The sequence below is a fragment of the Typha latifolia genome, chromosome 11 (assembly GCF_019914945.1).
Source record: "Typha latifolia isolate L0001 chromosome 11, TyphaL0001v2, whole genome shotgun sequence".
NCBI lineage: Eukaryota > Viridiplantae > Streptophyta > Magnoliopsida > Poales > Typhaceae > Typha > Typha latifolia.
In genome coordinates, this window is record NC_133096.1 from 7,636,844 (window position 1) to 7,664,587 (window position 27,744).

The following is a 27,744-nucleotide window of genomic DNA, read 5'->3' on the forward strand; positions in this document are numbered from 1 at the left end:
TATTATTTGTAATTTATATTTTGGTTGCTTGTAGTTTTCTAACACATTTATCTTTATTGCTTGTAATTTATATTTTGATAATATTTATATATTTATAGTTGAATTAGGTTTTATTTCAAGCTTGATTCAAGCCTAAATTAATTCAACTTTACTCGGGCTTAAAAATAGTTTGAAATTGATAAGGCTTGAAATTACTAATTAAGCAACTCGTTTAAGCTCGAAATTGGCTCGAATTGAAATTATTTCAATTCAAGCTTGATTACAAAGACAGGCTCGAAATTAATTTCAATCCAAGCTTGATTAGAGCCATGCTATATGAAGCTCGGCTCGTTTACACTCCAAAATATAATTTTTCAAAGTTTTCTGCGCCGACTCCACCCGTCTCTCAGGAGGAAATGAGAACTTACTTCCCTACTAAAACCTTACTAAAAGCCCTCTTTCTTTTCACGCCTTTATTTACCTTTGGCATTTGTAACCATTTTCCCTTGTAACCTCTTCACTCTTGTACCCCCTCTCTCTGTTGTACATTCTTAATTAATATAACTGAGTGCAACCCTTTCTTCTCAAAAAGAAAAAGAAAAAAAAAGAACGTAACTATTTCTTCTTACAATTCATTTCTTGATGTGAACTGTTAAAGATATATGGAGGGAGTGCAAAAGAAACATGGAAAAGAAAAAGAATCACAACAAAGATCAGCTCAAGCTACATTTACATGCCTTTGTAGTGTTACTACTTACTAGTGTACATATTAAATTTCACAAGGAGTGGTCCATGCATCCTCCTCTCAGTTTCCAGTCTGACTGCTTCTGTCCCTGGCTACTAAGAGCCGAGATGAGATGTCAAGCTACCTGCACCTCCATCATCTATTAACCATGGCCATCTCCACAAAGAATGATGATACAGGGTTTATTCCATAGCAGAATTCTGTGCAGCTATGATCCAGTCTCGGCTTGCTTGATGAAGGGCAAATGCTCAACGCCCCTCTCAACTGCGTCTCTCCATAACCTGTATCGTATTCCAAGCTTGTCGTACGATACGGGCCAATTCCAAACATTTGCCCCGTTTATCATCCGGTCCTGCTGGCCAATTACAAGCCGTAGGTCCTCATTCAAGACCTGCATTTAAAAACTCGCATGAGCACAGTAGAACAACATAGCATAGGCTTAATCTGATTTTATTTTGATTGCTGATTGATAGGTTGGGCCTATAAGATGTGTCATATTCATAGATGAAAATCTACTTCATTGTTGGTAGCAGAGATAATTTGGCATTTTAATCAAAGTTACAACATATATACTTCTTCAATTTCACAATTTTTGAACTTTTACTAGCAATATGTATGTGGTTTTCAGCATGATATACTTAAAGAAAATTAAAATCTTTGTTTAGCCTTCCATTAGTCATTGTTGAGTTTGACATTCATAAACCTTATTCTTTTCATCAATTACTTCTTTCAGTAAGAGTTGTCTGCACAAGAAATGACATTAAGAAACATTGCGCAATGCTTTTGATGATAAGTAGTACTCTATTAGCCAATGTATTGCGTATCTTTGTTGGGCAGAAATCTAGCATACCCCATGTCAAAGTGAAGAAAGAGAAATAAGAAGTTTGAGTGAATTCTGAGACTTACCTTCTCTGCAAAATATCTCCATAAGATATGCATGAAAGGTACATGCTTAAGCAAGGGAGCAAAGTCCAGTGACATTCTGTATAATAACCTAGTTTTCTGTCTAGAGGAGGGCAAGCACACATGAAGCTGATGAAGATGCGTCGAGCATTGCTTAGTGCTCTGCCCCTCCAGTTTTCCAGGCTTTGAAATCCCAATTGTAGATAGGACAATGCAGGGCGGCCGGAATTCCATGTCAATAGGGTAAGGATCCCAGTATCCTTCAAGGCCTGATGCAGGTGTGAGAAATTTCACCAAGCTGAGTAAAACAAAGAAATGCAATGTTAGCATTATATCAAGTGAACAAGAGAAGGTAACATCTAGCCAATCAACAAAATTATCTACAGTTCTCTTTGCATGTTGTTTGGATGTTCCATGCAAAGTCTATCTTTCAGATACTTTCACAGCAAATATATTCCTTTATAGGAAAAATAGCAGAAGAGACAATCACAATTTTCTATGACCAATATATACCCAGATGTACAAGCAAAGGACTTTCTTCTCATTTTCCTAATGATAATGACAAGTTAAGAGACCTTGGAACGCTCCATCCCTTGGCAAAGGTGGAAGTGTGAGTAAACGGAGCATGAGCGAGGTCTAGAAGGTTGTCCAGAAGAAGTCCATGTTCCACTGGTAGCTCCATAACAATCTGTTCACAGGACAAAATATGGGAATAATTACAGAGTTCTTTTTTTTTAATCTGTTTCTTAAAACGAACACTACAATCAAATTGTATTGTTAACCATTTTATGCTAATCTTATGCATGATATTACCTCTGCATGAATAGTGAATCCAGGAGGAGGTTGCAGAGAGGGAATGCTAGCCTTTGGCGGTTCATCACCTGGCCAGATCCAGATCATTCCTTCATGCTCAAAGCATGGCAATGATCGGATTCGTACATTAAGCATACGTGTGGATGGCATTTTCTCACATTTTCCATCAGTTGAGTACTCCCACCCTGGAAGTCATAACAACCCTAATAATTACTTGCACAAACTTCTTAACATTTTTAAGAAAAACTACTGCCAGCATTCCTTGATCATATCTTGTAAATAATGAATATCAGAAAAGTTAAAATAATAAAATATCATAAAAGGAACCTTTTATAAGAAAAGTTATCACTGTTCCTTCTAATAGCTTCTCAGTAAATAGCAAGCAAACTCAATTGTAGTTCCATGCAATTCCATAGTTATTATTAGCCAACAGTAAATAAACATGTGACAATCTTCTCATATAATGAAGTTCTGGTACCCAATATATTGTTTTAATCTAGTGCTCATCTAACTCCTAGCAATTCAGGTTATACAACTCAATCTTACTTACCATGATAAGGGCATTGGATGCGGCCCTCATTAACTGATCCAAGGTGAAGTGGGCAAGCTCTGTGAGCACACGTGTTCTGAACACAGCCAGGCTGCTCATCTTTTCCTCGAAATAAAACCCATGATTCCTCGAAACAATCTATAGGAAGCTACAAAACAAAAATCAACTTGCAACATGAAGCTAGTGTAAAATAACATTAATATACGAGAAATAAATGACCCTTACCATTGTATCATCTTTCAGATCACCAGAGAAAGCAACAGGGTACCAAAAGTTCTTCAAGTTGGAATGATATGGTTTGACAGGTCCAGATATATTTAGACTGTTGCGGCGTGACTTCATCTCTGAATGACTAGTAGAGGAAGTGCTTGGAGCAAGAGATGTGCTCTCAACAGACTCAACGCTGGATTCACTCAAGCTTCTATCATGCAATAGTCTGTCATTTACCAAATTTTCCACATATGCTAGCTTATCTAAAGCAGTGGCAACTCTCGCTTCGGATAAATGAACCTGATTTACAGTTTGGAGAAGAGTTATGCAGGATTTCATGTGATATTAATGCAAGAGGAAACAAGAGAATAGATTCAAACTTTTTACTTAAACATTGATATACCTTTTGATGTGCTTGTGCTAATTCATCTTGCAACTCAGCGAGTTCTTTCTTCAATGTTCCAACTGACTTAAACTCACGGGCTAGAGGATTGAGAACCTCTACTACCTGAATTTAGAAATCTTCAATGATCATGCAAATAGAAGTTGGAATATCACGATAACTAGATAGATCGTTCATATCTTGTTCGGTTAGTTAGAGGAGCAACTCATCAACAAAAAACAGGTATGAGATCCAATTATTAGCAAGTCAATATATGCTCCAACTTGTTTTGCCCCAAAAGTGCTTCACTCATTTCTAATCATTAACATGACTTGTTTCAAAGCAACATTCATCTTGTCAGATTCTGTCATGTAAGAAGTTCTGCCCAGTTTAAAATTTCTTTGTTTAGAGGACTAGAGGACAAGTCACCAAATGCTATGTCATCTACATGGAAGTAACAGTCAAAACTATATACTCAAGGCTTGTCGACAACATTCATCTTCATCTATATGAATGAAACATCCTACCTGCCCTACTAGAAGATATGGCATATGGCCTCAGCTACTCATATAATATTCTGTATGAAAATTTTAGTCTTATTAAATTAACTTACTGAAATCATCAGCTCTTCAAATAATCTGGAGTGGATCAAAATAACAAAAACGAGAATGAGATTCATGTCTTACTAATCATGCATACCTTGTCATGAAGTAGCATGATGCTTAGCAAGTCTTGGCGCGCCCTCCAATCGCAGTATTGGATGTCGAACCTCGCCACCTCCAGAGCTTGGTTCACATCTAGGAACTTGCCATTAGATAGTGGAACTCTGGGGCCAGGGTCCTCCACATCAAATATTGGCCCCCAGATTTTCTTCTTCTCCAACTCGCCTCCTCCTTCCCCAAACACTGCCAATACCTTGATTCCATCTCTACCACTAAAATTCTGCAAGTTCCAGTTACATCATTACTGGTCTGCAGGCATTTTAATTAAAACTCAACTTCTTCCACCAGGAAGTTTGCTAACTGCTTCATTGAGGAATTTCAGCAAATAGGTCCAGGGATTTTGGTAAAACATTCTGGGGTTTTTTTTTTCCCTCCAGAAGACTCAAAATTTGCACAAAAGTAGTGAAATTGACTTCAATGGATTAAGGGAAAAAGACCTCACCTTCTTCGAGTAGAACTTGGAGGAGGGCCGGACAAGGAAAGCGGGGAGAAGAGAGAGAGCCGCCACGGTGGTCATGGAGGCGTCCGGCGAGGGCAGAGAGAGAGAGAGAGAGAGAGAGAGAGAGAGAGAGAGAATCCGGTGGACTAATTTGGAAATTTCGAGCGAAAATTTTATACATTATTTTGAGTCGTGGAATGGCTTTAATGATAAGAGGCGGACGCTGCCCGCGATCTCCAACGGCCTCCCACATCCTGCCACGTGGGAGCTCGTGGAGTGCTCAGAGTCCGACGTGGCGAGTTGTCGAACCATTCATTTCCGTTGCGGCCCACCCGCGCGCCTTCCACGTCAACCCCAATATCTTCGTTGCGCATTTCTTGGGTCGCTATTCACACCCAAATTCAATCTCACCCATCTTTTGACCGAGGCTCAAGGGTATTATCTACGTATAGTAAAGGGTTTGGAAGTAGGTGCATGAAAGTGATTATTATAATGCTAGAATTCCAAGATAATTGAGCAAAGCTGTCGGATTCAATGGCTGTCTCCAATTTCAATTGGATGAGGCGAGATATAGTTAGAGATTTTTTGTCTCCCTCCCTTTTGGTAGTTATATCCTGGCCATGAGTTTCAGTTTTGCAGTCGTAATAAAAGAATCCAAGATATTATTCGGCATGATTTTAGAGTTAAAAAATATTTTAGCCTTATGGGCTTTAAAAGTCACTTTACTCTCATAAACTTTATTTTATGCAGTTATATATTTCGACTAAATTGTAAATATAAATACCGAGATGACAAAATTAACCTAAATACCTTATTTTAAAAAATATATATATTCTGTACAAAATAAAAGTTCAGAAAATAAAACAATTTATATTTTTTTAATTAAAATGGCACGGAAGATTAGGATGAGAAACTTAAGAATTATAATTTAGTCAGAAATAGCGATACAAGACAAAATTTATGAGGATAAAATAATTTCATTTTAAAGTACAAAGATAAACTATATTTAACCTAATTTCTTAAAGAAAAACTATTGGTGGTCTCGGGCAAGACCAGTACCCTCTATTAGTTTATCTCTTAAATAAATAAATAAATAAATAAAAGAAGAGAAGAGATAGATACAGTAGAAATACTGAGTCTTGACGATAATGGTAGCCCAAGAGTTCAACTCGCCAAGGTCTTCATATTTTCTGCTACGAGAATTTGCATATAATATCCTTCATTTAAACAAATTTGTTTAAACCATGTTCTTTAACAATTTACAAATCACAAATCGCCTTTTTTTCTACAAAGATGAGAATATTCATTCATTAAATTCTACATGACTAAAATTTAATAAAACAAACAGATATTTCCAACCATGAATTCTCTAAAAGTTAGGGTAGTATGTGCAAATTTTATGAAACAGCTATATTGATCATGGTGGCACTTTTACCCTCTTTCCACCTGTCCTGAAACAGTTGATCATATTTGAATCACAGTATCTAAATTGGACATATAACACCAGACATAAATCCAGTATGTTGCTTGAAGGCTACCTCATAAGCTACTTTTTTGACAAGCTTTCAACATAGTAATATGAGATGCACATTATCCAACACAACTCAGAAAATGATTCTCGGTGTTCTAATCGCCAAACAGCAGAAATTGGTACAAAGAGAAATCAGATGTATATCAGGCATTACATGCAGAGAAAATTGATACATACAGCAGATAGCAAGATATTTTATTTTTGATAGAGAAAACTGCAGATTGCCTGCATTATGTTGGCTATGCACATTCTTTATGACATATACCTCAATGATGTTTATTGTAAATCATACTCTAAATTGCCCTCGACTGCTTCGACCGTAGTAGTATACAATGTGTGGCACCTAGAAAATTTGGTATTTACTCTTCTTCAAGTTTCACCATACGGCAATTAAGTTCTGCCAACGGGGGGGGAGCTTTCAGATGAACTCTCCCAAGTATACATGTGAGCTGGTAACTATGCAAATAGTCATCAAGTTTACCTTATCATTGTTGGTGTAAATCACAAGTTGGAACGCTTCAAGTAAACCATTATCCCAATACTTGTCATAACAACTGCACCTGCCATGACCCCAACTTGAAGAGATGACCAACTTCTTTGGGGTGTTGCCAGATCTGAAGACGGCATTGCCACTTCTGTCCTGGTATCCAACTCATCAATGTGCAGCCTCAGAACCTGAAGAGAATAAAATAAGCGGAAAAAAAAGGTTAAACTGGAACAGAAAAAAGAAATTCAATATGAAGGGTTTCAAGTGGTTAGAAGAAAATCAAAAGAATCAAAATTCAGCAGCAATCTGAGAAGAAAGCAACTCAATCGAAATATAAGACCAGTTAATGAAATATTCCCTTGCCAACAATCATCTGGCTGGTTACCAAAGTTGACTCACCTTATCTGAAGTTCTGAACAATAACAATCATTTTGATGCTTAAAAGTGAAAAACAAAGGGAAAAATATACTCCAGTGAAGAAGACCTATTGCTTGTAAACAAGAGAGGTGGATTAATCTGCTCCAGTGCTCTTATCACAGAGATGTTCTGATATGTGTGATAACTGATATGCAAATAGGTCACATAACTCTTACTACAAAAATATCTGATAGCTGATAAGCATCGAAGTTGTACCCTAGCCGCTTGAAGAATTTTATTTCCATTCTAGACCTTGTGATTTTGAAGCATCAAACCATATGGTCTGTATCCTTATTGTATGTAAAAAGTATAAACATCCAACTATCCAACACATAGATGGCAGATCAGAGGAAGACTAACCTTCCATCCAATTGTTTTGGCATGGAATACAGCTCCAGTGAGGTCGCTATCGGTAGTCAGAACAACTCTGTCACCCTCATCATCTTCATACTGCATAATAAATGACAATTAATCTTTGGTTCTAGCAAGCAAGATAGAGTACTGCAAGTAGGCCTGCCAACGGATTGAAGTATGGCCCAAACCCAACTTGAAAACCGATCTGACAACTAAAACTCCAGTAGGACAAGCTCTGCACTTCCCATCTCCAGTATGAATCAACTTCCTCTCAAGAAGGCTGCTTCCCCAACCCCCCTACTGCTAACCAAACTCTCCTACTAGTTCCTCCACACATGATTTTCTTAGAACAACATGCTCCATCCTCCTTAACATCAGAAAAACACATTCACTCAGTATTCCTTCACTGTTGCTTCCTCCATTGCTGACTATGATTTTTCCCAACCATCATTGCATGTTAGCAGTGCAGAAACCCCAATCTTATGCAGTAGCTCTACAGTTTGTCGGAGATTAAAAGAGAGAAGGAAAGGGTATCTCATCATTAAAAGATAACAACCCAAAGGATTCTGATGAAACAGTCAGATCGGTTATGATGAGGGATTTTGGCCTCTGGATCAGGTGTCAATCACCAGAATCCAAATTTTTAATCAATCCGTTCACATGCCTATCTGCAATACAGACATGAAGATAATGATCTCACCAAAAGATGAATTTTGTCCTTGTCATTCTCATTTCCAATTCTATGTGCTACAGCAGACACAAGCTCAGATAAACTCTCTGAACCTGCAACAAGGGATAAATAAAGGATTATAAATCTCTTGCATTATGCAAAAACAGATACAAAATAAGCACCACAATGAGACAACCAAGTGCAGAAGAGCTACAGCCCTCATACTAACCGCAGCTGAATCTATGGACACGCCCCTTTCGGTCTTCAAGCTTGAAGGCAAATGAATTGCCAGCATGAGGAGGTTGCATCTTTCCTTCTGCATGTTCCAAGGCCATCAGTACAGATACTTCACTGCAGCAATTGCATGAAGGAAGAATTAGAAGGTTCTCAAAACCAGAGAGAGGGAAAACAGAAAAGGAAACAACAAAAAGAACCTATGACTATCAAATTCCTCATCTGGTGGCTCTAAAGCAAGGGCAGAATCCCAAAAATTTTGCAGCATTGTGTTTGCCATGCCATTTACAGCTTCTGTACCTCCTTCAACCTAAAACAAATAGTGGATTAACAGAAGCATAACCAATAAAATTATCTATATGTGCTTCTTTATAAGAAAAATAGTTCTAATCATGACTCAACAAGAACACGTCAAGGTTAAGCACATGTTAGATCAACTTGAAATGAATTGTAGAAATATGATTGAAAACTTTCAGGACTGTTAGAGATAGCTAGCTAAAGGTACTAAGTTTAGATCTTTTGTAATAATAGGTAGCATGCAAATGTTACGGTATGATACGTGAAATGAAAACACACAATGTGATCACTGAAAACCACCATACTGTAATATTATTTACTTTATAATTATATTACTTAACACACATGTCTTTGAAAAGATGGTAGATGATCTCTAAACACTTTTCCAGTTTCCCCTTCACCATAGAAGAATCTCTGGTGATAAGATGGTATATACTTGAAACCTATTGCAACATGTTAGGTGCATTGAGAATGCAGCTTGCTTGATCACATCATGTGGTATATCAAACTTTGAATAATTCTACTAAACATTATGATAATGGAAGAAATCCATCCCAGAGAATGATGTTCTTACCATTGAAAGGGCTGCATGAGTTAATTGTAGAACATCCAGACAAGCAACAATGCGTCCATCTAATCAAGAAGTTAAGTCAGATGACTAAAAGTGAAGAGTTCTATTGCCTGCAATAAGAAATAATTACCTCTATCTAGCACAGGAATATGCAAGAATTTTCCGTCGTGCATCGTGTGTAGAGCATCAAGAATAGTGGTGTCCAAAGTAGCACAGTCTGGGTTCGCAGTCATTACCTTTTGAAAATAGTAACTTATTGTGATGCAATTAATAAAACATGCAACAATCCACAAAAAAAAAAAAAAAAATCAAGCACTTACAGACCTTTTCTACTAGAGTCAACTCAGGGGAAAGATTCTGGGCCACTACTCGCATTAATACATCCTTGGAACTGCAGTTCGCAGCAGAGCATGTCTCAACAGCCAAAAGAAAACAGTCGAGTTCCAAAAGACAGAATAATATTGATTACCAAAAGAAACATCAAAGCATAAACATCCTTGTAAAGAACATACGTCAAAATCCCTTGCAGGGTGCTTCCACTCAAGACAACCACTGAATTAACTCGAAATTCACGCATCTTTTTGGTGGCCACATAGACAGGATCCGAATGAGATACTACTGCTACTCTGCATGCAAAGGTAGGCATAAAGATTAAGATACTATTAAATTTCTTACGATTATAGACATCAAAAGGGTCTCAAGACAGTCCACCCATACTTTGTGTTGTCTGTGACAATAGTTGACAAAGCAGGTTTAAACATCCGTTCTCGGAGGTTTTCTATGAAAGCATAAGGGCCTGCAGCTAGGAATCAGAATATAACATCAATACATCAAATTGGATATTCACATGGTTATGCTAGCATAGTTGCTTATGACATAAAGTTAATCTTACCATTATAAAACGACAATGCCACATACACATGAACATCTTAAAAAGGATGACAATGTGAAGATAGAATGACAGTTCAAGATTGAGTCAATCCAAAAATTAAAAGTTGGTATTCTTCAGTAAAACTGTAAAACATACACAATATTCTTCATTATGTTCTAAAAGAATTTATAAGGTGGTTTGCCATGTCAACAAGTTAATAAACAGGACCACAAACAAAAATAATGTTCACATGCAATTCGGGCTCTAATAATCCCCCGAGTCATTCGATCATCTTTAATTGTCTTAAAATGCAAGCATGCCACGTTACACATACAACGAGGGTAGTATCATGTGAAATGAATAACCTGAAAAGCTGTTTCCCCATTGACGTTCAACCCCTTCCACAGCAGCAGCTATCAAATTGCCTTGCTCTGCAGCCTTTTCCATCCTTGATATCGCATCATAGAGGCACTTTGTAATGTCCAGCATTGCAATAACTTCACCATTTTCCACAACAGGAAGGTGCCTAAATTTTCCTGAAGAAAAGGCACATTATAGTGGAAACAATGCTCAAAAAGCAAAGATGATACAACACATAAAGCTGTCAGTGAAACTGGATAACAAAATGAGGACTGCTAGAAAAATATATATCATGGTTGTAAGGTTGTACAATCACGTAAGCAAGTCTACATAGTGAACCACTTAAAAACCCGGGATGCCTAGCAGCTCAGCAGGCTTCAGAAACTATAATTAACTCAAATTATTTCACTTACTTACCAGTAGTTTTGCTAATATTTTCTCATCCTGCTAATGTATACTGATCTACCTGTTCCTCTTTCCTAGATACAAAACTATGAGCATCTATTCCCATCCACCTTTTTCTTCATTTCCTTTCTTCTTTTTTTCATTTTCCTCTGCAATGACTATGAGATGAAGTGTGCTATCTTGATAGGGCTATGTAAGGGATAAATAAAGAAAATATAGTCAAACACATAATTATTTTGGTAGGCTCATGGAGAGAGAAGCAAAAAATTGTAGAAAATGAAAAGAACAAAGACTAGGCACTCTTACGGAAGGAACAATGGCTAGTAAAGAAACTAACATTGTCTATTTGGGCCAGCTATCTTAAGTGGAGTATAATGGAAAAAAATTCTGACATATTCCAATAGGTTAATCATCTATAATAAAGAAAACTTTTTGAAGATTTAGTAAAAGGTATAGAAAAGAAAGACCTTAGATGTAAACTGCAAACTAGTCCTCCCACCTTTAAGAGTCTTCAAGGGAGTATTTAACCTATTGGAATAGGTTAGTCCTCTATAATAAAGAAAACTTTTGAAGATTTAGCAAAAGGTATAGAAAAGAAAGACCTTAGATGCAAAGTGCAAACTAGTCCTCCCACCTTTAAGAGTCTTCAAGGGAGTGTTGGGAGAAAGAGGCAGGGGAGAAGGCTAGAAAGTGAAACTAGTGAAGGGACATTGGTGATGTATGAGGTGATGGAGGTTGTTAGAATTGAGATAGATGTGATGCTAGTGGCTTTTGGTGGGTATAAATGAGTGATTGTAGCTACATCACTACGTAGGTGGTTGTGGCGGCTATGGAGGAGGAAAGGGAGAGGGATAACTGGCACTTGTGAACCAAATCAAAGTTGTTATTTAGGTGGTTGTAGCTACATCACTACAGAGGTAGGTGTAGCTGCTATGGAGGAAAGGGAGAGGGCGAGTAGCTGTAGACTTGTTAAAATTAGAAGGTTTCGGATGGAGGAGCCGCTGAGAAGAATAGGGTTGTATAGGATAGCAGTGGGGAAGTCTCAGGGAGAGGGTGAGAGATCTTGCCACCATGAGGAGACAGGAGAGGGCCGGAAGGGCTTAGATTCCTTAGAGGAAAGATGTCTTCTGAAGTACTTCCAATTTCTGCAGCACTCACCACCACCTCACATAGACTGCCACCATAACAGCAGATTTTATTTCCACAAAATTGACTCAGAACCAGCATATGTCTCGCATTCTTCTCAGAAAGATATTAAATTGAAAGCACTCTGTTATATTTTGTCATCAACAAACCCAATCACCAAAAAATTATTTACAAAAAATCAACGAAAGTTTGTTTCAATTCATTAAACAGTATTTGGGGTTCTCTAGCTCCTTTCTTTAAGTGAGAAAAAACGAACATTTCAATAGAGTAATTGAAAACAGAAATAGCAATAAGACACCACATCGGACCTAAATAAAAACTCTGATTTGGTTCACAAGCAAACTAACCTTGAACCATCTTCTGCAATGCCTCGATAGCCAACGTGTCTGCCATGACAAACACTGGGCTCCTCGTCATGATCTTCGAAACAATAGTCTGCTCCGGCCTCATCCCCTCCGCAATCACCCTAGTTGCTATATCCTAATCACGAAACACCCAGGTAAACTTCTCTCGTTGATTACTACTTACAAGATCATTACCAACTAAAATAGGAAAAATTTGATCAAAACCATATCAGTGACGATCCCAGAGAGGAGCCCGTTAGCATCAGTGAGCAGCACGGCATCCACCCTTCTTGCCGCCATCCTCCGGCACGCATCGGAGACTGTCGTGCCCTCGGGGATCGTTAGAGCTTTCGACAGCCTCAGCTTCTTGACCGTCCTCTCCGCTGGGCTGCACGAAACACGACAACCCGATCAGACTCAAAACAACGGAAAACAGAGGAAAAAAAAAACATCGGAACACCATCAAAGAGTGATTTCTTACGGGGCTTGATTAGGGGAGGTCGGCTTGGAAATCTTCCCGTTGGAGACGGCTCCAGCTCCGGCTCCGGCGGCACTGCCGCCGCTGACGACTTCATGGTCGATCTTCCGGCCCGCAGAGGGTGGGCGGCGTGCGGCGTGGTGGACCCTTCTCGCGTTGGGAGCGGCGTGGGCATGGGTATTCATCTCTTCTCCCTGGCGTTATAGTTAGGGTTAGAGGAAGGGATCGGATTGGGAGAGGGAGAGAGGCGAAGCGTTCCTCTTTCACCTCTCTCTCTCTCTCTCTCTCTCTCTCTCTCTCTCTCTCTCTCTCTCTTCTGATTTGGGATTTGAAATATTTAGAGGGTGTTTTGGGAATTAATTGGAAAGCAGAGAGAGGAATGTTTGGTGACTAGAGGAGGGCTGCGTTAACTGGGCGCGGGCGCGAGCGACGTTAGGGGAGACATCGTTGGAGGCGATGAAATAGTGATTCGCCGCAATGCTATTGCTGACAAAATATTCGACGAAAGTTCCAAAAGACAAACGTGTATGAAACTACACAATATGCTGGGATTTAGAAAATGCCAAACGACAAAAGGCGCGTGGTCACCGGGAAAAAGTTACAGAATATTATCAAAGAAAGAAAACTTTCCAAGTTAAATTTATTTACAAGTTATGTTAATTTTGTTTGTGATTGTATTTCTAACTGGGAGTGCTTCCAATGTTTGCTCTAATTATTTTCTCACTGTTGGCATATCACATGCCAGGGACAAAATATTATTCTTACTGCTCTACGTATAAGAACACTTATGTCTTTTTCTATATTAGCTTAATTTAATTAGGCTTTAATTAGAATTTGTTGCCTAATCTGGCAGACACAAATAAAAACAGGTGGTTGTTTGCACATTATTCAATAAAATGATGACTGATGGTAGTGATTTGTGTAGGTCATCTGCAAGTGTTCTTTCTTCTGCAATTAACCAATAAGTAGATGGTATTTAAGAAAGAAAAGGGTAAAAAATACGATGGGATTTCTTTCTACAACCCATCCCACTAGCAAAACAAAGCTTGGCACTGCAAAGTGGCCAAATCCAAGCCATCAAATTCACATCTTGTGACCCAAGGACAAGTCTTGATCACTAATGCTTAGAATGGCTGATCGCTTGCAGGATTGACTTGGCATGGTTGAATCATGCAAAGGGACCACTCCTTCCACTTGATTCTTTTCTATAAGGTTTCAGATTAATTATTGGGATAACTCTAATAATGAATTATTTTTTAGAACGTTTAAACAAGACTTGGCTCATCTGGAAACCTATATAATTTTCCAGGTTGTCTGCCAGAGTGGTCTTATACTTACGTGGGGAGCCAAGTATTTTAGTTAACAGATTTTGTAGATAGCATTCTATATATATATTTTTAAGACAATTATAATTTAAATAAAAAGAAAGAAAAATAAAAGAAAAAGAGAGTTTTAACTAGCAGAATCCCTCAGGTGTTGGTATCAATAACGTCGCAGAACAGAGGCACGCTAAGAAATGATGATAAATAGTTCTACTGATTTTTTTTTCTTTCAAATATCATAATAATCCTTGATTCTTTAAAATATTATATTTACTGCTAAAATTGTCAGGTTTATATATATATATATATATATATATATTTGGATGTGTGTGATGTCAGATTATGTGGAGAGGTTTTGTTCTAGATTTATGGTTCGAAAGTTATTTTTCAGTTTAAGAAGGCAGTGATATGTTAATAAGAAGAGTCAGTCATGTGGTTGATATTTGTTTTCTGAAACTTTTTTAATAATCTCTATTCTCCTATTATGTTACAATTCAAAGTGGTCTAATTGTTAACTTTGCCATTGTCTCTGTTGCCTTATCAATATATTTTTTTTCCTGTTATAACTGCAATGTCATTGAAGATACTACAATCTCAAGATGAAAATTCTTCCAACTGGCCATAGGCCTAAATGCTACTCCAACCTTGTACAACCTTATCAATCCAAAGATGCTCCAGAATCATGTACTACTACATCATCAACCAGCTCATGTCTTAAATAATGCAGTATTCTGAAATTATACAAACAGAGATTGCAATGGCTTGACTACTCTTGATGGGTTCTCAGTAGCTGTAGTTCTTGACATACATCCCCTCCTTGGCTTCCGCGGACTCGCCCTCGCCGGTGTATTTTCCGAGCTGAGCCAGGGAGTTCGCCTTGGCCCGGACGAGCAGCGTGTCCTGAGCCGCCTTTACGTTCTCCGGCCTTCCTCCCCATGTCTTCAGGCAAGTGTTCTGCAGTGCTCTGGCATAGGAGAATGAGACGTGCCATGGGTTGGGGCTCTGGTTCATGGCATTCAGGTTCAAAGTTGCCTCCACCTCTGACTGACCTCCAGAAAGGAACTGGACGCCAGAAACTTAGTCAATATGAAGTTTGTTTAAAGGGTCAGAAGAAAGGATCATTCAAAAAAGTACCATAATGCCAGGAACGGCAGGTGGGATTCTTCTATGGAGAAGCTTCAGAGTGTATTCAGCAACTTGCTCAGGTGTGGCCCTCTCTTTGCACTCAGCACCAGGAGTCACCATGCTTGGCTTCAGAAGGATTCCTTCATACATGACATTGTTCTCAGCCATGTAGAAGAAGACTTCTGCCCACACCTTTTGCGCAACTTCGAAGGTCCTATCGATCCCATGCTCTCCGTCGAGTAGGATCTCGGGCTCGACTATGGGAACCAATCCATTGTCCTGATCCGGAAAAAAAATGCAAAAGGATTCATGCACTTCAAATTAATTTACGAATTCTCAGAGTTAGTTATATGTAGGGAAAAAAATTATTGAAAATATATACCCCAAAGTTATTCTTTCATTATCAGTAACACCTTCCAATATAGGTATTTATCATGTAGTACCATAGTTAATCATGGAAATGATTAAGTAAAATTAATTGCAACAATAGTTGAAACCATCCATATATTGGACCAACTTCTATCACAGTATCATCTATCTCATATTATTATAAACAGAAAAAAGAATGGAAAAGTCATAGCAAGCAAATTTACTTGAGCAATGGCAGCATATCTAGCCAGTCCCCAGGCAGCTTCCTTCACAGCAAGAGCAGTTGGACCATTTGGGATGCTAACCACTGTACGCCTGTAAGAATCTTGAAATATAAGCCATGGCAATTGCAAGCATCGTATAGAAGCAATTAGTGAGAGGAGAAGAAGTAGTTTCACCATTTCGCAAAGCGGGCGCCTTGTTGATAGTACGCTGCGCACCGCGATGCCAGGCCGTCCAATCCTTGGCACCATGATTCGTCATTTGATCCAGTAAGTGGTACAAGACCCTGAGGATTAACGACAGGAAGATTGCAGAGGTAAGAGCTTTTATGTTCATCACCTATCTAGGATCAAATCTTTTTGCTGTTTTATTCAGTGTTGTATCTGCACAACTGACAAATTTTACTACATGTTGTTATGTGCTCTGTAGGCATATTATTTGTTTGGTTGCTAGGTATATTGTACAGCATTGGTGGCAGGGCATTACTCGTTTGGAGCAATCTTCAAGTTTCATTTTTCTTTCCAAAGTTTTTGTTAGCTTAAAAATAAACAAGTTCATTGTAATTTAGTGTCATCATGGCATGCCAGGAATGATGCATTAACTACAAATTTGAGAGTTCTACAAGGAGAGAAGAAGCTTTCTTGAAAGGAATTTGAATTTTAGTAAAGACAAAACTGAATTTTACATACTTTAAAGAATTAATTGTTATCAAACTCAAAACTTCTCTCACTCATATTTTCTTAAATGAACAATGTATCGCACTGTATAATGATTTCTACAGAGAAACTGTCTTCTATTCCAAATTGTTCAATATATTATCATGTTATAATTAATTACGAAGAGGAAGCAACTTATAGATTAAAGATATAAACTTCCTCTCTTTTGTGGCTATATCCATAAAGAATTGCTTACCTTGTCAACCTTGATGCCTGGCATTATATTCTGCTCATTGAGGACATCAACCATTTTCTTCCCATCTACTGTAGACTGGTAGAGTGTCTCCTCAAACAGGATTGCACCAGAGACATACTGACCAAGACCAGGTGCAGAGACTAGAAGGGTCCTGTAAGCCTGGCGATTCGCCTCGGTGTTCTCCAGTCCAATGGATGCAAGCCTTTTCCCGCAAGTGGCATTGGATTCATCCATGGCCAAGATGCCTCTGCCCGGTGATGCAATGCTTTTCTGTGAACAAATCAAGCAAACAATCTTAATCACCATATGTCGAGTCTATATAAATGTTTGTTGTTTCAAACAATAGAAGATTGAAGGTCTGATGCTCTTTATACCAGCTATTGCGTTCCAGTTTTCCTTTTCCTCTTTCAAATTAACGGAAGGCCTCATCCCAGAAATTTATTTTTTCGTCAACAAAAAGATTAAGAGTTTCATCATTTATCTCAATTCTTACCAAAATTATATCTTGGGCACCATTCTCAGCTCAAGCGCTTTTAAGCACACTGCGAAAATAGAATAATTCCCATACTTTCTTATTTGATGGTGATAGAGTTTAGAGTTTTTGCTGGTAGATGATAAGTTTTGAGCTATTTTTAATCCTTAAATATTTGCAATTGCTATGAAACTATGATACCAACTTATTTACTTGAGTATTTTTCACTAGGACACACGAATTAAAAGTGAAATAAGACTGCAACACTTAGTAAATTTGCTCTGAACAAGCTAAAAACTTTTCCATCGCTATTTCCACAGACTTGTTTCCTCATGATATAAAGGACTTGACAGAAAAAGAAGCTTCAGTAGTTACAAACAAGAGAGCAGTTCTTTGGCTAGTGATTCAAATTACAGTGGGTTAAGAACAAGAAAAGATACTGGAGTAGTCGTCTAAATAATATAAGAGAATATAGACTGGTTGAGAGCTAATTACCGCAGTCTTAACGAGCTCGTCGGAGTATGCACCGGCGCGGACGGTGAAGGACACTGCCATGGGCTGGCTCGCGGCGGGGCGGGCGGCGGTCACCCATTCGGATCTTTTCGGAAGGAAAGAAGACTTGAGGAGAGTAGCTGAGGCCATTGACGCAGGGAAAAAAACTTAAGAGTCCTGGCACTGAGCTCTCCTATCAATGCCAGAGAAGTAGAGTGATTCTTTTTCTTGGAGGGAGAGGAGTTATGGAATTGTATATATTCAAGTTCATTTAAGGTGAGGAGCAACTGAGAGCAGGATATGGGTTGTGAGGTGCAGATTGGGCTGGAAACTTGAATGGTGGAGATGGGTGTTTGGATGGGTGATAGGCTGCCAAAGAGCTGCCTCTTGTTCTTGATTGCTCCAATCCATTTTGCTGTTGTGTCCTTTGTCTTTGTACTAGATCAGTCAATCTCTCTCTCTCTCTCTCTCTCTCTAAAGGCTTTTTGCATTTTACCCCTGTATTTTAGTGTCATTTCAGAAAACACCCTGTTTTTGGCACATTTAAGAATGATCTTTTTTTCAGCTATATTTGCAAAAGGAAAAAAGGAAAAAGAAGAATAAAATCTCCTATATTCATACTTATTCTCAGTATATTTTCTCTCTTCATTTTTCTGGTAAAATCATAAAATGCCTTTCAGGTGGTTTTCTGTACAAGTAGCTATGTGGTGAGGAAGTAGAATATTTTAGACTATGTATATATATACCCCACAAAAGGAGGAGAGGGTTTTTAAACATGTTAAAAATGGAAGATTTTACATGAGAAGACAAATATAAATAATGTGGTATGGAAAAGAATTTAAAAAAAACTCTTTTCTACACCTTATGAATTGAAATAATTATTTGACATTTTTGGTCCACAAAATATAGAGAGTGCAATTGGCCTCAGATGAGAGTCCTAGCTGGAGAATTGCAGAACATTTGCAACCAGTAAGACTTGTGATGTTAAGGAAGGCTAAAATTTGTGTGTTATATTTCTCTTCTTATGTGTGAAATTTTATGGCTCAGAGATTTAAGTATTACCTCCATGGCCTATCACCACTGTCTTTTTCTTCTAGTCTCAAGTTGGTGGATGCTGGTGAGACTAAATGAAAAAAAAAAAAAATCAGAAGTGTTCAGCTAAGTATTCAGCTATAGCTATACTATTGATAAATCTGAACTAATGGCATTGCTCTAAGGAGTAGCGATTAAACGAAATACAATCAAGGTGTAAACTGTATCTATTTCTTCTCTTTCTTGAACAGGAATACAGATATTGATACTAAATTGATGGTCAAGATAAACACCATGTTCAATCTCTTGGAGTAATGCATCCAATATAATAAGAAGCTTCTTATCCTTGCATGCCGCCGGTGAGAAAAATGAAAAGAGTGCATCCAGTGCTAATTCTGAATGAACAATCTTGTATGTATCATAATCAGCTGGTTAGAAAGGGTGATTATAACTTGACAGTTTAATGTCATTCCCAAAGATCGATCACTTTTACGGAAATTATAAGAGTTATTCAGCATAATTCATAGGAAGAGGATGAATATACCAAAAGCATATCCGCACATATTTATATGTTTGCTACAAAGCATTTGAATGATGAATTCAGATCCTAGAAAGGGGTCTGACAGAATGTGCTCTTTGATGATGATGAGAAGAACAAGATAAAATCAGAGAAAGAAACTAGAATTAGATATACAATAAAAGTTCTGCTGCTACAAGGAATCCTCTTAACAATTAGATCATACCATATTGCGAGAGCATGTTAGTGTAAGCACTAGAGCAGATAGATGAACTCTCTGAAACAAAATAACAGCAAGCCTAGTAGTACCATAACAACATTTTATATCAATCATGTGATTGAACAACATACCTCAGCAACGTTTGTTTACAGTGTTCTACACAACCAAAAAAAAGGGAAAATAAGCAGCTCTACATTCTAAACTAAAAAAAAAAAACGAAATTAGAGACACTTTTCTTTACTTGACCGAGTTGGTCTGTAGATAGTGAGAATTATGTAGTAGTATAAGTTTCAATCCTTTGACAGCCTCAGCTGCCTTCACTGTCCTTCCAGAATTAGGACTATGATTATAGTAGTAGTTGTCCATCAGGCCAACCTGATCCGAGCAAGACCAAGTAGATCCTACAGGACTGCTATCAACCCACATGAACCTCTTCGAATACGGATTGACAAGGCTCTTGCGGAATTCTTTCGGTGCCTCGCACAGCAATCCCTGCAACCAAGACAAGAGCATCTAAGTTTTCACTATCTTGCAGTGGTAGCTGCCAGAAATCTAATAATATTACCTCTGCCATAGCTTTGATACTGAGTGTGGTGCTGTTAGATAGAACAACAATTTGTTCATCATTCTTCAGTTTTCTAAATAAGAGGGCACAGTCAAGGATGTGGTCTTCAGCCGTCGGAGAAACAATCTCCATCAATTTTCCAAAAGCAGGGGAAACCATAGAATTGAAGGTATTAGGCCCGAACTCAAAATTTTCATCACCAAACTGTGATGTCGGAGTTACTGGTGGAGTCGGAACTATTGGCATTGTCTCCTGTGAGCTTTGCACATGAATCCACCAACTTGCCTTCTCCATGCATTCTTCTATCCATTGAAGAACTGATGAAACCTTCGATGACCTTCTGAATAAGCTCTCACGCCGTTTCATGAGGTCGAGCTCCCTTATAACTTGAGACAGAAGGAAAACAGGTAAGCATATTCCAATTAGAGATACATAGCAGAACTAACTGAGAAATACTTAGTTCAGCTTACCAATTCTTGGAACAATGAGATGGGTGCCTTTTAGGCCTTCTAACAGCTTCAGAGACCTCCTTGATTCTTCATCAAGGAAACAACTCGTGTCGACCACCATGTTCCATACCTTCTTCTCTTCTCTAGGCTCATTAGACACTTGAATCTTGGATTGGCTCTGCGACAAAAAAGATGAACTCAATCCTGATTACCAAACAAAAGAAATGGAACACTGAGAACTAGTTCTCAAACAACTTACAAGAAAATTGTTAACTTCATTTTTACATATATCAACATGGTTGTCATTACTAAATTCATCGTTAAAAACATTCAATTGGGCATTATCAAGAGAACTGCTACTTCTCAAAGGAGAGAAGTACTCCAAGAGAGGCTGGAAGGGGATCCTCTCCCCGCTTCTCTTCATCATCTCTCTTTCCATTCTAGCACGGCTTTTAGAGATATCTTCCCTTCTCTTCAAACCTCTCGAGGACGCAGGTGTCAGATTCTCCTTATCTGAGAAAAAATCAAGTACTTCTTTCTCCGCAACTTTCACACAATTCTGGAAGATGGGCTTCGTTGACTTCATCTCTCTTACAGAATCAGGTGTCCAGTTCTCCTTATCTGAATAAAAAGCATCTTCTGCTGCATTCAAAACAGCAGTCTTCGCCAATGATTTCTGCAGCAGTTTTTTACCCTTCTTTAACTTGTGACTCAAAGAACTTCCCGGCGTCGAATTCTCCTTATCCGAACAATTGGATTCATTTAAGATAGATTCATTTGGCTTCAGCTCCCTAAGAACTCCAGGAGTAGAATTCTTTATGTCTGAATGAATCACATCTTCATCCAAATCCAAAGGTGGCACGGCACAGAGCGTATCTACCTGGGTCTTCTTCATCTTCCATGGTACTGAAACTTGCGGGGTCACATTCTCCTTATCTGAAGCAAAAGCTTCTTCCTCTTTTACATCCAAATCGTCAAATGAAACGTTGCAGATTGTTTCTTCTATCTTCTCTTTGTCTGAGTGAGTCATATCTTCCACCAAATCTAAAGGTGAGATGGCACAGAGCATGTCTACTTGGGTCTTCTTCATCTTGCTATGTACCGAAACTTGCGGAATCACATTCTCCTTATCTGAAGCAAAAGCTTCTTCCTCTTTTACATCCAAATTGCCAAATGATACCTTGTTTATTTCTTCTATCTTCTCTTTGTCTGAGTAAATCACATCTTCATCCAAATCCAAAGGCGAGATGGCACAGAGCATGTCTACTCGAGTCTTCTTCATCTTGCTATGTACCGAAACTTGTGGGGTCACATTCTCCTTATCTGAAGCAAAAGCTTCATCCATTCCTTCTTCCTCTTTTCCATCCAAATTGTCGAATAAAACCCTGCAGATTGTTTCTTCTTTCTTCTCTTGTCCAGAAACTACATTATTATCAGTGTCAGAGCTTGCATCTCGCAACTTTTCTTTGCTCCGGCCAGTGTGAATGCGAAGGAAGCTAATGGACTTGGATTTGCTCCTTCTTGACAAGAGGCTCGACAAAGGACCTCGTTTCTCGGATCTCACCGGACTCAATTTTTCGCTCTCAGAAGTTGGTAATTTCTCAGCCGATTCGAGTACTGGAGGAACAGAACAAAAGCTTGAGCTTCCATCAACTAATTCTTCTTTCGCGGGGCTTGGCAATTCCCATTCCGAGAACTCTGGCAGTGGAGGAGCAGAAGGGATCTCCGCAGCCCATGCTTCTTCTTGATCATTACTCGGCTAAGCAAACAAAAATTCATAAAAAAACTACTCAAGAATGTCGAAAGGAAAACAATTAGTAATCAAGAAAACTACCTGATGGGCTTCTTCCTTCTCTTCAAGCAATGGCGGAAGCGGCTTCTCCATCTCGAACGCGTCGCTCAAAGACAACCAGATAAGCCTATACACCCTGGTCGAAGATCCAAGCTTTAACAAGTCCCCCTCCACAAGATCAACAGGGACGTTGGGCGGAATCTTGGTCCCCGAAACCCAAGTCCCATGAACTGCAAATCGGAAGAAACTAGATCGATTCAAGAAGACCAAAACGACCAAAGAGAAACAGACCCAGAAGCAAATTGGACGCGTACCGGAAGAGCGATCAGTGGCGGTGAGCTTTCGGAGACGAGGGCTTGCGCGGAGCTCGAGATGGAATCTACTGATGCTTGGGTGGTCAAGAACGACATGGCAATCTGTGTGTCGGCCGATTAGTATCGGCTCTTCTTCTGCTGCTGCTGCTGCTTGGAAAGATTCGTTGCTGGGTTCTTGATCTCGTAGTGGGGTGTTGAGGAAGATGTTCTTTAGAATGGTGCCCTTCTTGAGAACGGAGAGGACTGGGATCTTGACGTCTTCTTCCACCTCCGGTCTCGACTTCTCCATGACTCCTTTTGAATTTGGGACCCTCGTTTCAAATTGTAGAGGGAGAAAGATTGTTGAGGGGTTTCTTGAATTGGGATTTTGGAAAGTTTAGGAGTTATTATTATTTGGGAGAATGAATCGAATCATGGGTGCTCTGGTATGAATGCTGGATTTGAAAAGATAACCGTTGGTTCTCCCGAAACGGCAACGGCTAGTATTTGAATTGTTGTCTTCGGAAAGACATGATCGACACAGCACCAAACATCAAAACAGAGAACAGAAAACTTGGAGTTTTTTTATTATTTTATTTTATATGAATAACCCTCAAATTATTTGCTTGTATATTTTTCTAAATTTTGTGTTTAGCTATGTACTTTTCTATATATACCGTTCTAGTTACTTTTTAATTAACTATACTTTAAATTCTCAACTATTTAATAGATAAAAAGATAAATATGACTTTAATTAAAATAATGCATGCAAAATAATAATAAAAAAGTTGGTCTTTTTTGCAATTAAGTAGATTAAAAGTTAAAACTTATTAAAAAGTCAAAAAAATGAAAACAACCTGAATTAAAGTTAGAAGCGATCGGAATCACTATTCTATCATTATATAAATTAAGTTTAAGTGTGCTCCAACAAAAACTCAGACCGAGTACCAACTAACTCTATCTGATAGGTACCTTTCTCATCGTAGTTCCAACTATAACTCCAAATAATATTTATGAAGAAAATTATTTAGTGGTTTGGGTCAATAGCTCGACTTGGTTGATAGCTCGATAGTGTGGTTGGTTTAGAGGAGCAGCTCGGTAGCACGACGGCTTGGATCAATTTTTAACGGCGTTTAGTTGGGAGCAATTGTTCGGCGACGCATATGACTTAAAACCTAGACTATGCAGCTTATTATATTGGCTAAAAGTTTAGTGGGACTTAAGTGTCTCTGTATCTAAGAAAAATTGTCTCTTTATCTAGCCCACATCTAGCCTTCGGACTCATGAATGATAAAAAAAAAAAATCAGGGTAATATTAGCAAATCTTATTATTTTTGGTAAGCAGCAGACTCACTCCTCACCCAAAGTTTTAATGAGTTCCATATAAAACTCTATTATTTGGTTAACTTTGTGAAGCATCCATATAAAATCAAAGAGTAGTTCCTATTTTGAGGGGTAAATATGTAAATATATACTCTAGGGAAAGGAAAAGATTATTTTACTCCATGCAATGTCCCAACCGAAGTCAACAAGTCGGGCCCAGAAGAGTAAGATTTGGGCCGAAACATTGGGCCGGGCCGCCTCTCAGGGTTACGAAAGTGCGATAGTTTTCGTGGGGAAGACGTCGACTCGAACCCGAGCCTTCTCTTTGATCGCCGCCGCTGCGAGCGACGCTGCTCTCGAAGCACCAACATCGGCTGGCTTCCCTCGTTGAGATTGCTTGGGCTATAAAAAGCTTCGATCTTTGGAATCTCCAGGCCATTATTGGCTCTCTCTCCGTGGGCGAATCGGTTCCTCGTTCGACGCCGAGATGGTGCGTCTCTCTTCTCTTCTTTTCTCGATTAATTAGGCAGTTAATTGTTCGAGGTCTGGTTGTGCCCCAATGAGATAGGAACGATTTGTTTAGGACACGGTGTTTCAAAAAGGAGCCCTCTTTGGGGTGATTTCATTGCGGTTGAATCACAAAGATTGAGTAATCTTTTTCTTGGAAACCCTGGTACTTTTTCTTAGTTCCCGCTTGTGTGATTCAATTGTGGTTGAATCACAAATATGGTAGCCTTTTTGTTTTCTCTGTTATAAATTTCTCCATTTATTTTGTAACTTTATTTGATAGGGCATGCACTTTTGGTGATCTGTTGCCGCTGAGCCGCAAGGCTGTATTACATCCTCTAGATATTAATTAGATATTTGGTTCAAGACCTTCATATTTTGCTATCTTATTGTTTTCTCAAGATCTCATTGCTTAAATGCTATTAGATTTTGTGTGATGCATTGAAAAAATAAGATAAAGAAGATTATTTATCAAAATGAAATCTAAACCAAACAACGAAACTGGAACCAAAACTTAATAAAACTGACCAAAATGTTTCGCCTTTTGCTGAAACTGAAACTTCAAACTATGAATTCCCAATGAGAAGAAAGAAAAAGTGCTATCAACTTTTAATGCTTTCATCTATGTATGTAGTTCCTACAATCAAACAGGTTATGCTAGTAAAATTTCTGTTCTTAAGACAAAATCTATCTTTTTTCTAATCTTTCGCATGCTTCCTTTTTGGATCTATATGAATTTTCTGCAGTCTCAAAATATCTTATATCTTGAAACTTATTTTGACCACAGGCTGCAAAACTTCTTGCTAACTTGCTCATCATGGGTTCTGGGATATTGGGAAGAGCAGTTTTCCAAGCTTATCGCAAAGCAATTGAAAGTAAGTAAACTGTTTGGTTGCGTAATGGATTTCTTTGGTTAGCATTTTTTGAAATCTTCATAGTTGGAGCAAAATGCTTTATGGGTCTTTCATCATCTCATAAATTTTCATTTTTAGATGTCATCTCTCGTAACTGTTACATATAGATATTACATCATCTTTTTTAATTAGTAAATGCACAAAAACTAACACATTTAGGTACATGAGAAGAATTGCTATGAGTTAATAGCCAAAGCAGGAAGGCCCAGTACTATGATATTTAAGGTTTGAATTTCATAAACATGTTATGGTGCTACAATCATATGGGTAAAATGTTTGGAGGCCTTATTAACATATCAGATGATTTGGACTAATTTCCTGAACAAGAGTTCAATGACAAATAACTTGTACACCTCTTTGCCTGTGATGACATAGATCAATTTTCATATTTTAGAGAAGGTGAGTCACAGCCATTGTCATACAAATGCTTCACCAACAGTATTGGTTCAGCTAGAGCTTAAGTCAAATATTAAAAAAAATATTAAAGGATGACTTTTTTATGATTGGTTGCTTGGTCAACATCAACCTTTTAGCAAAAGTTTCAAAATTTAAGAAAATGTTATAAAAGCTATAAGGTCAATGAACGCTACAGTTATCTACCTTCTTGATTCAATTTATGTTGATGCAATCTAGATCTGGAGCTTATCTTGTATGAGATCAAAATATATTTGTTTTGTGCTACAAATGGAGGGAACCCAGTAGAGTCGTAGTTGATCTTACAGTAACCCAAATTACACCTGTGAAGTCAACTGAGAAATTAGGTGCAGCTCTTAATGGAAGTCTGAATTTACTTGTAAATCTTTTTGATATTACAGTCCTGTCTGGTTGATGATATTACCATGAATCCTGTAGTCAGCACATGGAGCCAAGTTTCGTGCCTCAACATAAAAAGTAAAATAAAAAAATCACCTAGATTTTGTTCAGGTTGCACCTTTCTTATTTCTTATAGTTCATAGCCACTAATACTTTTGCTGTAACAAGGATAACCTAGCTCTGGATTGTGACACATTTCAAATGCTTTTGGTACTTGCTACATATAAAATAGTTCTATACTTTGAAAGCTTTTAGTATTTGACCTTGAGGCCTTTATTAATGTATTGAAATATCCAGGCATGCTTGTGCAGATCTTACTCTTTCTTTTAATTGGAATTTGCAGATGCAAATAAAACTGGTGTTGCACATGAAGCAATAAATAATATTCGGAGAGCTAGTAAAGTAATGACCGAGCAAGAAGCTAGGCAAATATTGGGGATTGGTGAGCAGTCAACATGGGAAGAAATTCTCCAGGTCGATGGCATTCTTTTATTTCTTGTTTAGTGTGAATGTTGTTAAGCTACTCCTACTAACTTGAGATTGCCCAAAGCCTGTGCTATGAGCAAATGAAGTATGACTCTATTCTTTTATGCAACTAATCATTTGCTGAATATATCTAGTATATTTCTTTCTAGCACTTTAAAAGTGTTGCCGCTTTGGTTAATCATTTAATGAAGTTGGTCGCTTGTGATTTCAATTGTTAATTATGATTGTTGAGATTTAAACAACTACTATTGTCAAGTGATCTCTTTTTTTTGATAAAAATTGTCAAGTGATCTCTGTTCTTTTGTTGTAGATTATCTTTGGAATCTAAAGGATTGATTTTTGTGAAATTGCAGAAGTATGATATCTTGTTTGAGAAGAACGCCAAGAGTGGAAGCTTTTACCTTCAGTCAAAAGTTCACCATGCCAAACAATGTTTAGAAGCTGTCTACCAACCGAAGGGCGGAACAAACTAAGTATGCTAAAACTAAGTCTGCTAGCTTCCTCTATTCATCAAGATTAATGTCCGTGATTATGCGCTTAACGCGTGTGACCTTGCAGTGGATAAATATCAAGAAGGTTTTCTTTTAAGGGTTATGATTTTGTATGGGGTTAATCTTTCACTAGGCTGCAATTTTTGTGATACCTAAAAGAGTCGGTAGAACTGTAACCGGAAGTTGGTCATTTCTTTCATGATTTTCCTTGGCCATTTCCATGAAATATTTCAGATTGACCGAAAGTGTTCTTCGACATCAGGTATGTTTCAAGAGTTTTTCAATTAGCAGCTGGAATTGGTTCTTTTTATTGTCATCCACAGCTGTACACATTACATTTGGATCTAAGAGGAACGTTTAGAATACCATTTTTTTCTTTTAAACGTTTTTCTTCCTTCTGATTATGGAATAAGCTTTTAAGTTTATTCCAAGTCTATATTAGTTTAGTATCCAAACAACTGTTTCTGTTAATAGTACTTTATTAATATTTATTTCTCTTTCCTCTTATTTTTCATCTAAT

General features: G+C 38.1%; 5 protein-coding genes across 7 annotated transcripts; 1 reads left to right on the forward strand and 4 right to left on the reverse strand.

Annotated features, from left to right (window-relative positions):
- Positions 1-586: 586 nt before the first annotated feature.
- LOC140797255 (chlorophyllide a oxygenase, chloroplastic-like) lies at positions 587-4,916 on the reverse strand. The gene is made up of 9 exons (XM_073150556.1): positions 4,747-4,916; positions 4,282-4,524; positions 3,604-3,708; positions 3,216-3,500; positions 2,991-3,138; positions 2,441-2,625; positions 2,203-2,315; positions 1,631-1,925; positions 587-1,115 (listed from the first exon to the last, which is right to left on the reverse strand). Exons 1-9 carry the CDS (start codon positions 4,819-4,821, stop codon positions 933-935), a joined length of 1,632 nt encoding a protein of 543 aa, XP_073006657.1. The 5' UTR covers positions 4,822-4,916; the 3' UTR covers positions 587-932.
- Positions 4,917-6,440: 1,524 nt separating this feature from the next.
- LOC140798025 (CBS domain-containing protein CBSCBSPB3-like) lies at positions 6,441-13,420 on the reverse strand. Of its 3 annotated transcripts, XM_073151745.1 has the most exons (15): positions 12,912-13,363; positions 12,656-12,818; positions 12,434-12,566; positions 10,541-10,711; positions 10,022-10,106; positions 9,817-9,930; positions 9,629-9,695; positions 9,435-9,540; positions 9,308-9,366; positions 8,637-8,746; positions 8,432-8,553; positions 8,233-8,315; positions 7,539-7,628; positions 6,756-6,949; positions 6,441-6,671 (listed from the first exon to the last, which is right to left on the reverse strand). In XM_073151745.1, the coding sequence occupies exons 1-14, from the start codon at positions 13,091-13,093 to the stop codon at positions 6,776-6,778; spliced, it is 1,659 nt and encodes a 552-aa protein (XP_073007846.1). In that variant the 5' UTR covers positions 13,094-13,363; the 3' UTR covers positions 6,441-6,671; positions 6,756-6,775. The 3 variants fall into 3 exon arrangements, with proteins under 3 accessions (XP_073007846.1, XP_073007845.1, XP_073007847.1); XM_073151744.1 differs by having other exon boundaries at positions 6,441-6,949; positions 12,912-13,420; XM_073151746.1 differs by having other exon boundaries at positions 6,441-6,949; positions 10,022-10,100.
- A 1,416-nt stretch (positions 13,421-14,836) lies between these two features.
- Positions 14,837-18,226, reverse strand: LOC140798257 (fructose-bisphosphate aldolase, chloroplastic). Its single transcript, XM_073152056.1, has 6 exons — positions 17,826-18,226; positions 16,859-17,128; positions 16,123-16,232; positions 15,949-16,039; positions 15,365-15,634; positions 14,837-15,292 (listed from the first exon to the last, which is right to left on the reverse strand). The coding sequence occupies exons 1-6, from the start codon at positions 17,970-17,972 to the stop codon at positions 15,014-15,016; spliced, it is 1,167 nt and encodes a 388-aa protein (XP_073008157.1). The 5' UTR covers positions 17,973-18,226; the 3' UTR covers positions 14,837-15,013.
- A 1,451-nt stretch (positions 18,227-19,677) lies between these two features.
- Positions 19,678-23,168, reverse strand: LOC140797312 (uncharacterized). Its single transcript, XM_073150657.1, has 6 exons — positions 22,712-23,168; positions 22,440-22,627; positions 20,865-22,364; positions 20,627-20,783; positions 20,157-20,542; positions 19,678-20,083 (listed from the first exon to the last, which is right to left on the reverse strand). The coding sequence occupies exons 1-6, from the start codon at positions 22,998-23,000 to the stop codon at positions 19,829-19,831; spliced, it is 2,775 nt and encodes a 924-aa protein (XP_073006758.1). The 5' UTR covers positions 23,001-23,168; the 3' UTR covers positions 19,678-19,828.
- Positions 23,169-24,246: 1,078 nt separating this feature from the next.
- On the forward strand, positions 24,247-27,607 carry LOC140797215 (mitochondrial import inner membrane translocase subunit PAM16 like 2-like). Its single transcript, XM_073150497.1, has 4 exons — positions 24,247-24,503; positions 25,308-25,395; positions 26,591-26,721; positions 27,087-27,607. The coding sequence occupies exons 1-4, from the start codon at positions 24,501-24,503 to the stop codon at positions 27,204-27,206; spliced, it is 342 nt and encodes a 113-aa protein (XP_073006598.1). The 5' UTR covers positions 24,247-24,500; the 3' UTR covers positions 27,207-27,607.
- The last annotated feature ends 137 nt before the right edge of the window (positions 27,608-27,744 follow it).